This window comes from Archocentrus centrarchus, chromosome 6, assembly GCF_007364275.1.
Source record: "Archocentrus centrarchus isolate MPI-CPG fArcCen1 chromosome 6, fArcCen1, whole genome shotgun sequence".
NCBI classification, from domain to species: Eukaryota; Metazoa; Chordata; class Actinopteri; order Cichliformes; family Cichlidae; genus Archocentrus; species Archocentrus centrarchus.
In genome coordinates this window covers 15,295,814-15,311,450 of record NC_044351.1, presented here as the reverse complement: position 1 = coordinate 15,311,450, position 15,637 = coordinate 15,295,814, and the positions used below count along the sequence as shown (strand labels likewise).

Below are 15,637 nucleotides of genomic sequence, written 5' to 3'. Positions count from 1 at the left end.
GTGCAAAGTAATTAACTCATAACAAAATAAAAACCCCTATGATAAATTCAAATACATCTTCTCTGAGATGAAAAGAAAGTAAAATGAGTCTACAGCTACGTCAGTTTTTTACTTGAGTACGTGAGCAAATGCCCATAGTTACCTTCCACCACTGCTTAATTCTGTTAGTAAGTCTGTTTGCTGTCCCTCAGGTGCCCGTGCTTCTTGGTCTTTGCTGTAGGTTGTGTCCACTTGCGGTTTCTGTGCTCAGGTGGGTTCTCATCACCACTCTGTGTTGTTGTGTGGTTTTGTTTGTGCTAGTTTCTTTATCCTTAAGTGTTTGGTTACTGGGTTTCACTGAAGTGCATTTTGCTGCCCTTGAAGGGATTTGGGAAAGATCACATGCATGCAATGATGTATCAAAAGAATACCAGGTGACAGGTATCTGAACCTGTACCTGATGGCACAATATGGTATCTCAGCTTCCTTCCTGTTCCATCTACAGGATCAGGGCGCCTGTTAATATTTTCCTGAGGCCCTTGTGAAAAAACTAAATAAAAATGCACCACAGCCTGCCTGAGTATTGCTGCTGACCATGTCTATCCCTTTATGACCAGTGTACTGATCATCTGATGTTGGCTTCCAGCAGGATAAAGCACCATGTCACAAATCTCATTTCATCTCAAACTGGTTTATTGAACATGGCAATAAGTTCACCGTATACAAATGGCCTCCACATTCACCAGATCTCAACCCAGGAGAGCACCCTTGCGATGTGGTGAAATGGAAGATTTGCATCATGGACGTGCAGCTGAAAAATCAGCAGCAACTGTGTGATGCTATCCCGTCAATATGGCCCGGCCTCTCAGGAATGTTTCTAGGACCTTGCTGAATCTGTGACATGAATTTTTAAGACAGCCCTTCAAAAATAATTACAATAAATATAATGCTGTTTTTGTTTTTTTTGTTTTTTTGCCAAGAATCCCAATGTAATAAAATACAGGTACATGAATAGGAACAGATATGAAAGTAACTTAGATGGAAATAAAATTCAGTTGAAAGTAACTGAGGTAGATCCCCCCCAGATGAAAGTGATGCTTAAGACAGTGAAAAAAAAAAATGGAAATGTCAAAAACCTGTCAAATGTTTAAATGCTGTTTGGGAGATCTCTAGCTTTTGTTTCACATACCGTTTGTAATCCAGGCTGTGTAGGTGACACAAACACATGAAAAAAAACCCTGAAAATACTGGAGGAACCACAAGTATTACAGTATTTTCTAATAACTGCACCAGTTTTCTTGAAATAAACCTCAAGACCCTAACCCAAATTATGTTCTTCTAAATAACCCAATTTCTCATACTTTATTTTTTCTCCTACTAAAACTAACAGTGCAGAAAAGAGAAGGTCTTCATAAAACAGCCATTTTACCTCCTTGAAAGCACCGACTTGATTTCAGCAGAGTACCAAGTATCACAGTGTTACATTTTATTAAATTGTTTTATTAAATTCAGCAGTGGGCAGCTAGCACACACCAATATTTTCTTATACCATGAACTATAAAGCCCATTATGTTTCACATCAAGGTTTACTGATGCATTATTTTTCTTTATTGTGACACTCTGCTCACTCAGTAGTTCCTTCATGTATTCACACTGTGATGAATAGCTTTTAGAACTTCGAGGCCACATATATATTTATTAATAAGGCTCTTAGTCAGTAAATGTTCTACTTCTTTATGTTCTGCCTCACTGAAAAAATAAAAAGCACTTAAAAATCCAATTTTCTATTGCATCAGTTGAGTTGGTTGATCCCATGATGAGCTGCAGGCTAAAGTGTCTCTTTAGTTAAAGTCTGCGTGTGTGTGGCACTTCTTTGGATACATAAAAAAGGCTGGAGTAGTCCACCAGAAAGCGTCCACATTAGCCCCCAGTGCTCAACTTATTCTGCATTTGAGAGGAGAGAAATGAGGTTACAGTGATCAATAAAGTTCCACAACAGGAGAGGTAAGACATCAAATAACGTGTTTAAATCGAGTCGTACTTTCTTGGCTTCGTCCACACACTGCATGTAAGCCGAGGCGATACCCGAGCAACACAGAGTCTTTCCCGTGTTCTCCTTATAGCACTTTAATATCTCACTCTGCAAGTCTACACACACTGGCTGGATATTAAAACGGCTGAGAGAGAGTGAGAGAGCGCGAGAACATTAAATAAAATAACATTAAATATCATTGCCTAGAACTTATGATTCAAACTTTGTAACATCAAATAAAAGCAGTAATAATGCTTACATAATGCTAATGCCAATTACACAAAATCAGAGGGTTCTGACTTACGCAAAACGGTTGAGAGTCTCTTCTTTGCCCTTCTGTAAGCTCTCGACAGAGACTCTGTAAAACTCCACGCTCTGCCAAAGTGGTAGAAACAACACACATTACCCTGAACACATCACAGCTGCTTCATCAAAATCACAGTGTTGTCTGTGAAGAAATGCAGAGATGATGATCACTCCATCAGACCTGGTGCCACTATATTCACCCCCGTTCTTGTGTAATCTGGCACACCTCAGCCTTTTCGCCCAGCCACAGCCACAGCCGCCCTTCCACTGAGACCATTTCTGACGAGGTTTCAGTGAACAGCAGACGGCTCAGCCGAAGGGCCAGATGCATCTCTCAGGCCCTGGGTCAGGTCTTTGCTGTTTTATTTTCTTAAATACTTGACTTTGACATACTGTTCATCTGCTGTAGATAGTTTTTAGGCTTCCCACTTCTTTTTTTCTGTCTGGTTTCTTCAAATTTTTCAGTTAACAGCTCTTTGGGAATCACTTTGTTGGTGCAAAAATGCTATTTATGCTAACAGGTAACGGGTTTTTGCAGTAGACAGGTAAAGTGCTTAATGATACAACTTAAAATTGGTTCTTTGCTAAGTTGCATGTCATGTGTAGACACAACACTGGTTCATTACCTTTAAGTAGCTTAACAGACAAACAAGACCACTTTTCTTGGATGTAAAAATAAAGAAAAGAGGGGTGACTCAAAACTTTTGCACACTAGTGTACACGAGTAAAGATTTTCAAGTTGAATATTTCATTCATAAAGATCTGATGTCTGTTTTAAGTGCCCATTAAATTTTCTGAACAGTATACACATTACATTAGATTAGAATTTGAATGTTTCCCTAGTTTTAACTAGTTGATTAGTCTAGTTAATCATGCACGTCTTCCTTTGTTTACAGTCTGTTTTTTTTTCCTGGTAACTAGGAATATCTCTACTATTGTGTTTTGGTGGCTGCTGCAGTTGAGGTTCCACAGTCTCACTTTGAACTTGTAAGAACTACTTTAAGTCTCAAAAGTGTAAGCTCACCTTTGCTTCAAGTTTTGCAAGATGCTCCTTGTAGAGAGCTTCTCGTTTCTTCAGCTCTTTCTCTTTCTCCTCCAGCTGATGAGCCTGCGTTAGTTTAACATTCATTTAAGACACCAAATTTTGTAGACACTGACCCCCAATTTACATGCAGTTATAATTTTTTCCTTTTCTGGTGTTCAAAGAGATAAACAGAGTGAGGCATGCATATATATCATGCATATACATATCTCTACCATCCTACCTTCACCTCCATCCACTGAAACAACAACACGGCAAGAAAGAGAAAGAAGGAAAATGTTTCATATTTCATATTCACAAGAGAGATCCTCACACATACAAAATCATGCACGTCTTCCTTTGCTTACATAAAGCTGCACCATGAGCTTCTCATCTTCTGTCTTCACTCGCTCTTTCGCGATCGAGTCCGTCAGCTTCTCCGTGTATGCCGCCTTCTCAGTCTCCAGAATCTTCTTCACCTGCTCCTCCACCTGAGCCTGAGCTGCTGCCTTCGCCTCAGCTCGAGCCTGTGCCCTCATCTCCTCCAGCCTGCACATGCACAAATCACATCTTTAAAAGAACTCAGAGCTGAAAAATTGATAAGGTGATCAACTGAGGATCCATCAGCAGTGTGCAGATTTCCTGGTTAGTTGTACACTTATTAATAAGAATATTTTTTCTGACATTAAACTTCTATTGCAGTTATTCTTTGTTATAGCCATTTAAATATTATATTTATTAGTAATTTGTAGTATTTTTGCTTAAAGAACAGTAAATTCAAATGTTTCCACATTAAATGGAATTAGTGACAAAATCATTAACTTGGCATAAGGAGCAGAAATGTGATATGGATGCACTGAAATGCAAACAGCTCTACAGTTACATTTTTCATCCTATCAGAAAAAGACAGGACATATTGTGCCCTTACTGTCTCTGCAGCTCCTGCCTCTTCTGGCTGATCTCCTCCTTCAGACTTCTCTGCATCTCCTCTTTGAGCTTCTGCCTCAACTCTTCCTCTGATACTTCAGAAGAAACAGATAACACTGGATGTAAGTGCATTAAATCTACTGATTGATTCTGAACTGCTACCAAAAGCCTGAAACTCTGTCCAAAATAAAGCCACCAGCTTAATTTGAAGGTCACTGCTTCAGAATACTGAAACTCTCCTATGTAAATTTACATCCTGAAACATTGGTGATAAGGAAGTAACACATGGTCGGTCCAAATGAGTGCAGCAGGTATTACAAGGTGTGATCATGAAGTTCAGCCTATTAATAAAACCCCCAAAACCTAAATTTTAAAGGTCATCTTTTTTATAGCAGCTATTTTTCGTGGAAGTCCCCATTCTGTCTCCTTGTACTTATTTCTCTGCCATGAGTGCTGGATCTCCTCCGCTGTGTCAAAACAGCAAGAACTGGGAAAGTGGAGGAACTCAAATCTGCTCAGTGTGGCGGGTGGTGTGTTGGGGCACACACCACAATTCAGGCCATTTCATTATAAATCTGCATTGTGAATATCATCCTTGAGGAAGAATTCAAGACATAGAATCAGGGGAATGCTGATAAAGATTAGAAGCTTCTGATGACACTCAGCACTGTGTTTAGGCTTGGAGACTGCAAAATGCTGCTCGACCCAGCTCCCATTAACTGCAATGATCCTCCACACCAAAGATGGGTCACTTTCTGCACCTGTTTGATGTCCATGGTGTAACTGCAGAGTGTGCACAGTGCAAGTGGTCACAGTGGGACTTCCAGGGAGTAATCTAAAAATTGCTACCACGCTGCAGGCTGCATGGACATGCACGAGCAGATGATCTTGAAGGGGAGGCTGGCCAAATATAAATCAGGTATGCTTTTCTATTTTTTATGTACTCATTCTCAATACATCTTAATTATACCTCACAGACAACTGTATTATTCTTCTACCTTTCTGGTGCTTTATCAACTGTACTCCCTCTCATCTCCTGAGAGTCACCTGATTTGGACTATATTACTGTATACTTGTGTATCTGAGTGACAGCCTTATTAAGTGTATCCCAGTAAGCTGTGAAAAACCTCCACGTGCTTGCAGTCATGCACGCAAAGCAGTAGCAGTAGTCAATCAGCTAACTGTAAATACCAGGATGGACCAAACTCACCTGCTGCAGGCGGCGGTGGTGTTGTGACAACAGGTACTTCCTTTTCATCAACAGGGGGCAGAGGTGGGATCTTGGGGGGCTCCTCAGTTGGTGGAGGTGGTGCTAGAGGTGGGTCAGTGGGTGCAACAGTCAGCTCCACACACTGACAGGATGGAGATGTTTGTTCAAAAGATAGTACTGGAGAAAGTGGAGTAGGAGGTGCTGCAACATACTCTGGAGGTGGTGGGGATTGATGCAGGTTACATGGAGGCTCAGGATCAACAGCTGGGGCCACGGCTGGTGCCTCCATGTCATTGGGGCTGACTGGTTCAGCTGGTGTTGATTCAGCCGTGGGTGGAAGTTGAACTGTTTCCACTGGTGGGGGTGATGGGGCAGCAGATTCAAGATGTTCAACAGATGGAGTGACAGCACTGGGCTCATTAATAGTGGGAGGTGTTTGAGATGAAGGTTCAGGTGAAGCCAGAGATGCTGGAGATGAGTCTACAGATGTGGGGAGGATGAAGGTTTCAGCAGAAGGTGGGACTACGGGTGGTGGAGGAAGGGGCTCTACAGCTGCTTCGCTCCCTGGGGAAGGGGTGGATGAAGGTGGAGCTGCAGGGTCTGCAGGCATTGGTGGAAAGGAATGGAACCTCACAGGAGGAGGGGGAATGAGCTTAACACCGGGTACAGGTTCCACTGATGGAACTGTGGTTCCCTGAGAAGGAGGAGAAGAAGGAGAAGGAGGTGGAGTTGCGATAACTGGAGGTGGAGGAGGTGTCAGAAGAGGCAACAAGTGTTCCACAGAAGGTGCAGGAACTTGAGAGGCTGTTGGTGTTTTCGATTCAGGTGCGAGTTGCGGAGAGACGACCTCTGGCGACTGCCTCATCCGCTTGATGACGCTGTCTGACAGCTGATGACATAAGAAAAAAAACTGTAAGCACCCCCTGCAGGCCACAAAGAGCAAGAACTGCAATTCAAATGTTTCAGGTGATTCGGTCTGGTTTATTTTTCCTTTTGGTTTGGTGGTTAAAGTTAAACATCCAGAGAGGAGCTTCATAAAGTAAGACAAGATAAGCCAGGCATAACTTGGTAAGTCTGGATAGTTTTCAAACTTTTTCTATCATGCACAAAAATAATTAAATAAATAAATATAAATAAAAATAGGTGTGATGCTGAATTCAAGTGAAAATAATAGTCACTGCAAACTCTTTTTGGATTATTATTCCTACAACTGTCATATCCATTCCACATTTTTCTCCTGGTCGCCCGCGCCCCAGCTGCAGTGGCTCAATGTCCCACCACTGGGGACACGCTCCACAGTTTGAGAACTGCTGACTTAATCTATCAAGATAACTCTGGTTTATTTCCTGGCACAGACCTCAACAACTAATGACAAAATGCTTAGGGAACTCATTTTTAAAATGTGGAAGGGTCTTTACAGTCTGAAGCACCTCGAGATGCTGACTGTTGTTTTAAATTGCCCCCTATGTAAGTGGTGCAGTTAAGCTCTACATGTGTCCATTTGTTGCAGGGCTCTGCTCTCTATTACAGTTTCAAGTCCTGCGTAAGTAATGTGAAGTTTACGCATCACTAGCATTAAACATTACTGCATTGTTTTATAAGACTCAGCATGCCATCAAACAAGCTTCAACTAAGATTTTATTTTCAATCAATAAATGAGAAGCTTTCTTGGTTTGCATGAGTGACACAACAGCCTGCAAACAGTAAAATATTATTTTTAAAAAACCTTCAGATTGGCTGTCCTTTGATGGTTTTATGAGAAAATCTAAATGAGAACAAATGACAAAAAGTCTGAATTTTGCTTTTGTGTGCTTAACAACCACTGGCACTGACATAAACACATGCAAAAGCAAAAGCAGACATTTTCATAGAGCCTTTCTTATTTAAAAGAGTAACTGTTGAGAAAGATGAAAGCATGAACAAGCTGTAACTTTATTTAAGAGAAAAGAATCCATCATTTTTATGTAACAATATTTTTTAAAAGTTAATGGGGGTATATCAGTGGAAATATTTTAATTATTATTATTTTTAATTATTTACTTCCATTACTTCCAGCAGTGTCCATATCTGGGACTATTAAGGAAACAGAAAGTTCAGCAGTAATCAGTCTTTCTGTTTTTTTAAAATTTATTTACACCAATAAAAACAGCTCAGTCAAATCTGTTAGCCAATCTATGTTGTTTGGATGCTCTGCTCTTTGTCAAGATGATCCCACACTGCTTCAATAACGTTGAGGTCCAGGCTCTGAGGAGTCAGATCCATTGTATGTTTTAGTATTGCATGGTGGATCGAAATCTGATGGTCCTTTTCAGCATTCATAATTCCATCAATTCTGACAAATGTAGCCCCAAACCATGACAGAGTTTCCACCATATTTTACAGATGGCTGTAGACACTTAGTGTTGTACCTCCCTCCTGAATTCCTATGTACATGGACAATTTGAGAAAAATCCCAAGTTTCATCACTCCATCAGACCTGTTGCCACTGATTTTCAAACCAGCTATTATGTAATGTGGCATACCTCAGCCTTTTCTCCCTGTTCCCCTCCCTTAACAATGGCTTCTTGACATCCACCCTTCCACTGAGACCATTACTGATGATCCTTCAGTGAACAGAAGATGGATCAACTGAAGGTCCAGATGCATCTCTCAGATCCTTCGTCAGGTTTTGCTTTCTTAAGGACTTGACTTTCAGACACTGCTCATCTGCTCTAAATATTTTTAGGCTTCCACTTCGCTGGTTTCCAGTGCAAAGCATCAAGACACGTTTTTAAAAAATGACATGAAAGTCTGGGTTTTTGGAAGCAAAGTCTAAAGAAATGCAGGGTGTCTCAAGACTTTGGCATTTAAAGATCTCTGTCTGTCTTTAAATCATGCATGTTTCTTTAGGTGCCTCCCACTGACAGCACGTAACACCAACTGGGAATATGTCTTCCGTATATTTGGACACTGTCACCGACAGAGGTCGATAAAGGTCGCTGATTGATAACCGCATAAATTAACTGGATCAAAGCCAATTTAATTAAAGACATAAGGACTTTAAAATAAACTTCTATTTTAGAGATTATATAAACTTAAATACTTAAAAACTTTCTGACGTATTCCACATGTATGGGGAGTGTAAAGCCAGTATGTTCTTTCTATATTTAACTCCCACAGCAGAGGGAAGCCGCTGACTTTGTGCGGGGTGACTCCAGGGGGCTTTTTTTTTTTTTTTTTTTTTTTTTTTTAAATCAATCAGGAAGCCTGACACAGGAATTAACCCAAATCAAAGATTTGCACTGATGCACTGTGCATCCGCTGCTCTATATTTTTGGAAGCAGCTCTAAACAAACTGTGCATTTAGTTTCCCGGAGCTTTAACTCACCCGAATGCCTTTCACAAAAGTAACTCCTCCGCTCGCATCTTCCTCAGAAAAGTGACTCTGGCTGTTTCCCCCCATCACTCCCGCAGCCGCAGCTACAGACCACCACCAGGACTGTCTGCACTGAAATCACTGGACACACACTGTGGATGCGTGCTGAAGTGACATAAACCCCAAACAGCTGCCCTCCCCACCGCCGACTGCGAATAACGTGCGCTACCATTGGATGGAGCTGAACACCATCCCTCTGGATTGGCCCATTGCGTGTTAGAGTCAGTGAAACGTAAGAGAACAGCGTGTCCCAGCGTAAAACATTCAAAAAACTCACTTAAAAAGAAGCATGCGGTGATAAAACAATCTCAATCTGTAGTTGCGGTGCCACCTTAATTTCAGGCGGCACGGAGTGTAAAGATTTATTGTTGACAAATACACCTGAGACAATATGACACGGACACAGGGACTTTACGCACTGCATAAACTGTCCCTCTATCTAATCACACAATCTGACTCCAGCGGCTCCTTTACACATGAATCAGCCCCCTCTGCATCACACTGGGCTGTTGAGTGATGAACAAAAACCTGGAGCACAACTTAAAAAATAAAAGACAAAAATGGAAAGTTGCAATGATTTTTTTTTTTTTATCTGTTAATGTAAATAATGCGAAAACATGTAGGTCTGCGAGTATTCACATTTTTCCTGTTGTCAGCAAATCTACTGAAAAGTCCAAAACCAGCAATAAATGCATCATATAAGCAGATGATCTGGGGGTATCTGTGCATCCTCTGAGCCTCAGAGCTCCACACCCCTGACCCCTCTGTGAAAGACCTGTGAGTCTGTTTGGTGCTGAACAGGAAGCTGACAGATGTTTTTACAACCTGTAAAGTGTAACGTTCTGGACCAGAAATCTCTTCGTGCCTGCAGAGATGGGTGACAGCTCTCTGCAGATTCATAACCACGATCAAATCATTTCACGCATTTGTCATGTGATCAAATATCGTAAAAATACTGAGTATGGCTGCTTTAAAAATTCATGTCTTCAGTCACTGGGCCCGGCGATTGAAATCAGAAACAGCACAGAGGTAGAATAAATAAAGGATCATTCACACATGGACTCAAAATAAATCAATCATGAATGAGATCCGGCTTTGCAGCACCGTGTCTGAGCTCGAGTGCTTCAAAAAGCTCCTAGAAGCACTACAAGTGGAAGTTGAGAAAGGCTCAAGTCCACGCTGATTTTCCAATACTGCTGTGTGAGTGACAGCCAGGCCAGTGTACTGGACTGAATGTAACACTGACAAGTATCAGCTAAAAAGGTCTTTAAAAAATAACTTATTCTGCAGTGAACTAAAAAAAAAGTGTGCAGCAGAACATGTCACAACACAAAAGTCCAGATGCAGCAGAGAATATAAATAACAAAAAACAAAACAAAACAGTTGCTCTGCTGGATTTTGGTCTGTTCATAAGATTTGTTGACAATAAAAATGTAGAATCCCACCATCCTATAAACTGTTGTGTGTTTGCATTTTTGATCAGTTGTATATGGATGTGTACGGTGTGATCAAGTATAAATCTATATAACTCTAAAACTATATAAAACCGCTGCAGGATAACTGACCAACAACAATCTCAAAGTCCAACACGGTGACTGATTTCCAATCCAGTCTGTGTGTCGTCACTCTGCCTTCTTCTCCTTGGTGTCGGGTCCCCGCAGAGCCGCCTGTACGCTGCTCCACACCTCTGTGTACAGCAGAGTACCAACGAAGACCACAGCCGTGCCCACCCAGTGCCAGGCGGTGAAGGGGTTTTGGAAGTAAATGATGGAGAAGATGAGGCTGAGGAACTTTCTGAGCGTCACCACCAGGGTGACCGTGAGCGAGGCGCACTCTGTGGTCAGGATGAAAACACCGCGGATGCACACGTACCTGAAGAACCGGTTAAAGACTGCAGCCAGACTCGAAATACAGACGACAAAAACCTGCCGTGCGAACCAGTACATGAGTTTGTATGACTCATTTAGTCATATGTTGCTATGGCGACTTGCATTAACTGATTGAGTTATTAATTAATGTTTATGTTTGCAAGGAGGAACCAATCAGAAGAAAGCTGTCTTAAAACAAAGGGTGGCCTTAAAGGGAAACAGTTACAGCAGCTTGTTTCAGACAGTGAATGAACTGAGAGGCTCCACCAAGAACCAGTTTAAGATAAATAAGGATCTGAACTATAAATCATACAAAGCTACTCTCACAGAGTCCAGTGGTATTGGTGTTTCACCGTATTAGTGCTGCCTTAATATAAGCAGCTACATATTTACTATGCCCAATTAAAACGCTATTATGATTATAACTGAAGAAAATATTAGTAATCAAAATTCAAGCACCTCTTCTTCCTTCTACGACATCATGAGAGGGTGTTACTTTACTGATGATATGTTGTAGTAACAGAACTCCCACTCAATGCTAAGAGCAGGTTCAGATATTTGATCTGTGTGCTCGGCTGAGAAGCGAAGCTACCACGTGTGGGACTAAGACCCGCTGAGTCTATGTGAGAATACCGCCCAGATGTGACAAAAGCTCGTTGAACTCGTTAGATGCTCTGGTGTGGGGTGGGCAACTGTTTGGGGTGTGTATTCAAAGTGTTCAGCAGAAGAAAAAAAAAGAAAAAATCCATACACACAAACTGCAAAAATACGTTATAGAAAGGATACTGTGTGATGACATTGATCAGCAGGTAGATCCACATTATTGGCACGCTCAACCCAACCACAGGAATCAGCACAGGAGCTGCAAAGAAAAGTAACCATTTACATCTGTGATGAAAAACACACTCAAAAAGACTTCCCAAATGAATCGATGGGACTCACTGCTCTGACTAAAGAGGACGCAGTGGTTGTAGATGTCTGTGGATAGAAGCAGGAAGCCGGGCAGAGGCAGGCAGTGCTGCAAAAACATGAAAACAGAGTTTTCTATGTTAGATGGCCTGAGACATGTTAAAGGAATGTGCAGCAGCTCCCTGAAAACATCTACAGATTCCTGGGCTGGTGGAGCTGGAAGGAAACTCACATTATAGAAGAGTGCCTCTTTAGAGTGTTTCCCATACTTCTTGTACAGCATCTCCTGGAAAATCCCCATCCTCGCAGACATCAGCAGGGCAAAAGTCAACATGCCGATACCTGATACATGTATACAAAATGTCCACATGACCATGAAAGTGTTATGTTTGTATTCTAAAACCATTCTGAATTTTCATGAAAATGCCCCCAAAGCAGTTTACGCCTGCCTACAACTGGACATACACAGAATCTTGTGACTTATTACTTGACATACACACTGATATCAATATATCGCCAATAAGCCAATATCAGCTGGTACGCACCTATAAGCCAGCGCATAAAGGCGTAAAAGCCTTGGTCTTCTGAATCCTCACTGGACAAATTCTGCAAAACCAAGAGTGGAGATTTTAATGAGTGCATCACTGCAAGACAAAAATGTTAAAGTACAGGAGAAACCAGTGTTGTGCAGAGGACTCACCACTTGTTTGGCAGACATTATGGTACAGATGAAGATACCTGCTGAAACTAAAGCTATAGATAGATATTTGCTAGTTGAATACCTGCAGAGAGAGAGAGAGAGAGGGAGAAGATTTGGGTAGATTTAATAGTGGGTCCTGGTGCTGGGTGTTCCCCAGGTAAGCGATGCACACATATCCGGCCATCCATGTGATGTAAAAGAAAATGTGATTTATCAGATCACGCCACCTTCTTCCATTGCTCCATTGTCCAGTTCTGATCAAGTGCCCATTGTTGGTGCTTTCAGCGGGTGACAGGGATCAGCATGAGCACCCTAACTGTGCAGCCCCACATACAACAAACGGTGATGCTCTGTGTATTCTCACACCTTTTTAGCTTCAGCTTTTTCAGCAATTTGAGCTACTGTAGCTCATCTGTTGGAGCAGACCTCACGAGCCAGTCTTTGCTCCCCATGTACATCAGTGAGCCCTGACTGTCCACGACCCTGTCCCTGGTTCACCACTGTTTCTTCCTTGGACCAGTTTTAATAGATTCTGACCACTGTAGACTGGGAACACCCCACAAGAGCTGCAGTTTTGGAGATGCTCTGACCCAGTCCTCTAGCCATCACAATTTGGCCCGTGTCACTCGCTCAAATCCATATGCTTGCCCATTTTTCCTGCTTCAAACACATCAACTTTGAGGGCAAAATGTTCACTTGCTCCCTAATATATCCCACCCACTAAGAGGTGCCATGCTGAAGAGATAATCAGTGTTATCCACTTCACCCATCAGTGATCATAATGTTATGCTTGATCTGTGTATAAAACATAATAAATCCGATCTTTCATGATGTCTCTGAAAAATAGCATAAACTTTATTTTTTCTGTATTTAATAAAATTCTGTCATCATTAAGGATGTTTCATGAACCTTTTTGACTGCTAGAGTTACAAAATCAGAAACATAACGATGCATTTACCCAACAGACAAGACTATCTAGAACAAACTTTTAAGCGGTAAAAGGCTGCTGTGTAAGTTTTTGGAGGAGGGAGGGATTTACCTTTTCTTCAGGATGATTATTCCCAGGATCATATTAGCGATTAGTGATCCCTACAGAGAAACAAGAAGTCGGTTCAGAGATCAGGCTGCGGTGGAGGAAATGACTGTCAGCGATAACAGGAAACATTCCGGAGTCAGGAGTGTGAAACAGTGAAGCTTACTGATCTGAAGATCATGTGCAGTGGCATCGCGATGTTGAAGTTGAGAGCGTAGTTGTTGATCACACTGACAGTGAAGAACATGGTCACCATGATCACATAATTACTGAGGAAAAAAAAAAGACATTTTGACTTGGTGTCAGTTTTAAAGTCACCAGCTGCAGGATATTTAAACACAATCAACTATTTCTTTTGTTCAATCATTAATTTTCACCTGACAGGTATCGCTGGTTTCTTGCGTCCAAAGTTTGTTTCAAAGATGAAACCTTCCAATGCGATGAAGACAAACTGAGCGAAGGTGACTATGTTGCCACATCCTGGAAAATCTCTAAAGCAACAAAGAAACAAACAAAAAGGATTAGCGTTAATTACAGTTAATAACAATCTGATTTTATATGACAGACGTGTCAACAATGACTGTTAAAATAACTAAATAAAAGAACTGAGCAATATGTTTATAAATTTTTCTCTTCTAATCACTTCAAGCAACTTATGTTTGGTGTGGTTTTACATTCCCACTTATTCAATGATATGATTTAAAGAGACTTCCTAAAAGACAACAAAAATAGAAATAAAGATGTAATTTTAAAGATGTAAACTGCTTTTGGTAACCTAAGAAAAACATTGCATGTGATCTAGTATGGCAGTATGATATAAGATAATCCAACATTTATAGTGGGAGTAATAATAATTTAGGATGAAAATGTATGTTTCCTCCAAAATACCAGTTACTAGATTTTATATGGTAAAAGAATAATTGTTGGTTAACATATGAGGACAGTAAACAAGCGCATGAAAGAGTAGCTTAGTAACAATGACACTCACACACACAAACACACAACATGCAAATGAGACTTGGCTTCCTGCATGGCTGCGGTAAAAACATCTGTACAGTGGGGAATCTAAAAATAAGTAATCTATAGAAACATTTATGAAATAAAGTCTTCACAAGTCACTAGAGTTGCCAAGGTCTAAGTTTCTCACTGACCTCACAAGCAGCTCCAGAAACACCACGTTGCTACAACAGCCGACAAAAACGAGAACAACAGCAAACATGGGCCCCATGGTGTTCACAGCCGGGGAAACTCGGTGGGAAAGGTGTCACTTATTAAAGCGAGAAGATGAACGGAGCATTTTTGCACAGCGGCAGCGCTTTGAGTATCCAATTTCTTCTGCTTCCACACAAACTCCGGCTTCAGTTGAACACGTCTGAGTCCGAGATTTCGCTCTTCCTTGTTCCCGGGGCCTCGTGGGAGCTGTAGTTCGTTAAAAAAAACAAAACAAAAAACAAACAGGAAAGGTGGTTCCCAGTGTGTTTAATATTTTCCGTTACTTCTGCAACATCACGAGTTGAAAACTCGCATTGTACAGGAATCAACGCTAGATATTAATATTGGTGAAATATGTAATAAAAGAACGAAAAAACACGCCTTTGGCTTAATCTCGGCGCAGGTCTGACGACACGCATGCGCAGAGCAATGCAGATTTAAAAATACTACGAGCTATCACTCTGCCACAGTCTCTGGGTACCAGGAGCCACTCCAGAAGCTGTAGGAGCAGTTGCTACTATGAACTTTTCTCACCTGTTGTACACGATCAGGCGGGTTTCCAGTCCCATTTGACACGGAACTGGACAACCAGTATACGCCGAAATGATTTTGTGGTCGCTTTCGCTTTTCCTGCTGTAATTTTTGAAGCTTTACTTTACTGATTCAGTCATGTGAAGGTTTCGCAACTTTCACTTTATTGTTGTGTGCTTTTAAATCTTGTTAGAATTTGTCGGTACACAGATGATGAACGTGGGGTAGCCTGACTGGCATTAGAGAGGATAAAGTATTTATTGTGGGAAGCTCAGACTTTTGCTGTTGAATTGAATGACTTAACATCTTATAACATCTTATATATTTTATAAATTATTGGACTCATTTGATTAAAACAGATTACAAACAGCTAAATACATTTTTTTTTTAATTATCTAAGCGCACACACAAATAGTTAAATTTACAGCGTGTGTGCTAGATCAGTGAGTGATCAGTGAGTGAGTGTCAGCATAGACGGTCTTTGGGGGGATGCG

The 15,637-nt window shown here is 41.2% G+C and overlaps 2 protein-coding genes across 3 annotated transcripts; both read right to left on the bottom strand.

Moving 5' to 3' along the window:
• Positions 1-654: 654 nt before the first annotated feature.
• Positions 655-9,024, bottom strand: LOC115781684 (leucine-rich repeat extensin-like protein 3). 2 transcript variants are annotated; one of them, XM_030731482.1, is made up of 9 exons: positions 8,843-9,023; positions 5,476-6,364; positions 4,267-4,360; positions 3,707-3,887; positions 3,583-3,597; positions 3,342-3,425; positions 2,316-2,386; positions 2,021-2,156; positions 655-1,923 (listed from the first exon to the last, which is right to left on the bottom strand). In XM_030731482.1, exons 1-9 carry the CDS (start codon positions 8,915-8,917, stop codon positions 1,900-1,902), a joined length of 1,569 nt encoding a protein of 522 aa, XP_030587342.1. In that variant the 5' UTR covers positions 8,918-9,023; the 3' UTR covers positions 655-1,899. The 2 variants fall into 2 exon arrangements, with proteins under 2 accessions (XP_030587342.1, XP_030587343.1); XM_030731483.1 differs by lacking the exon at positions 3,583-3,597 and having other exon boundaries at positions 8,843-9,024.
• Positions 9,025-9,467: 443 nt separating this feature from the next.
• Positions 9,468-15,017, bottom strand: slc35b4 (solute carrier family 35 member B4). Its single transcript, XM_030731484.1, has 10 exons — positions 14,552-15,017; positions 13,778-13,891; positions 13,567-13,669; positions 13,407-13,456; positions 12,368-12,449; positions 12,213-12,273; positions 11,900-12,009; positions 11,701-11,776; positions 11,545-11,620; positions 9,468-10,762 (listed from the first exon to the last, which is right to left on the bottom strand). The coding sequence occupies exons 1-10, from the start codon at positions 14,626-14,628 to the stop codon at positions 10,513-10,515; spliced, it is 999 nt and encodes a 332-aa protein (XP_030587344.1). The 5' UTR covers positions 14,629-15,017; the 3' UTR covers positions 9,468-10,512.
• Between the last annotated feature and the right edge of the window lie 620 nt (positions 15,018-15,637).

Coding starts and splice junctions, on each gene's coding strand:
- LOC115781684 (XM_030731482.1), bottom strand. CDS start 8,917: ATGGGGGGAAACAGCCAGAGTCACTTTTCTGAGGAAGATGCGAGCGGA. Junction 6,365..8,842: donor CTTTTGTGAAAGGCATTCGG/GTGAGTTAAAGC, acceptor TTATGTCATCAG/CTGTCAGACAGCGTCATCAA. Junction 3,888..4,266: donor AGGCAGGAGCTGCAGAGACA/GTAAGGGCACAA, acceptor GTGCATGTGCAG/GCTGGAGGAGATGAGGGCAC.
- slc35b4 (XM_030731484.1), bottom strand. CDS start 14,628: ATGGGGCCCATGTTTGCTGTTGTTCTCGTTTTTGTCGGCTGTTGTAGC. Junction 12,450..13,406: donor ATAATCATCCTGAAGAAAAG/GTAAATCCCTCC, acceptor CTCTCTCTGCAG/GTATTCAACTAGCAAATATC. Junction 12,274..12,367: donor TAATGTCTGCCAAACAAGTG/GTGAGTCCTCTG, acceptor TTGGTTTTGCAG/AATTTGTCCAGTGAGGATTC.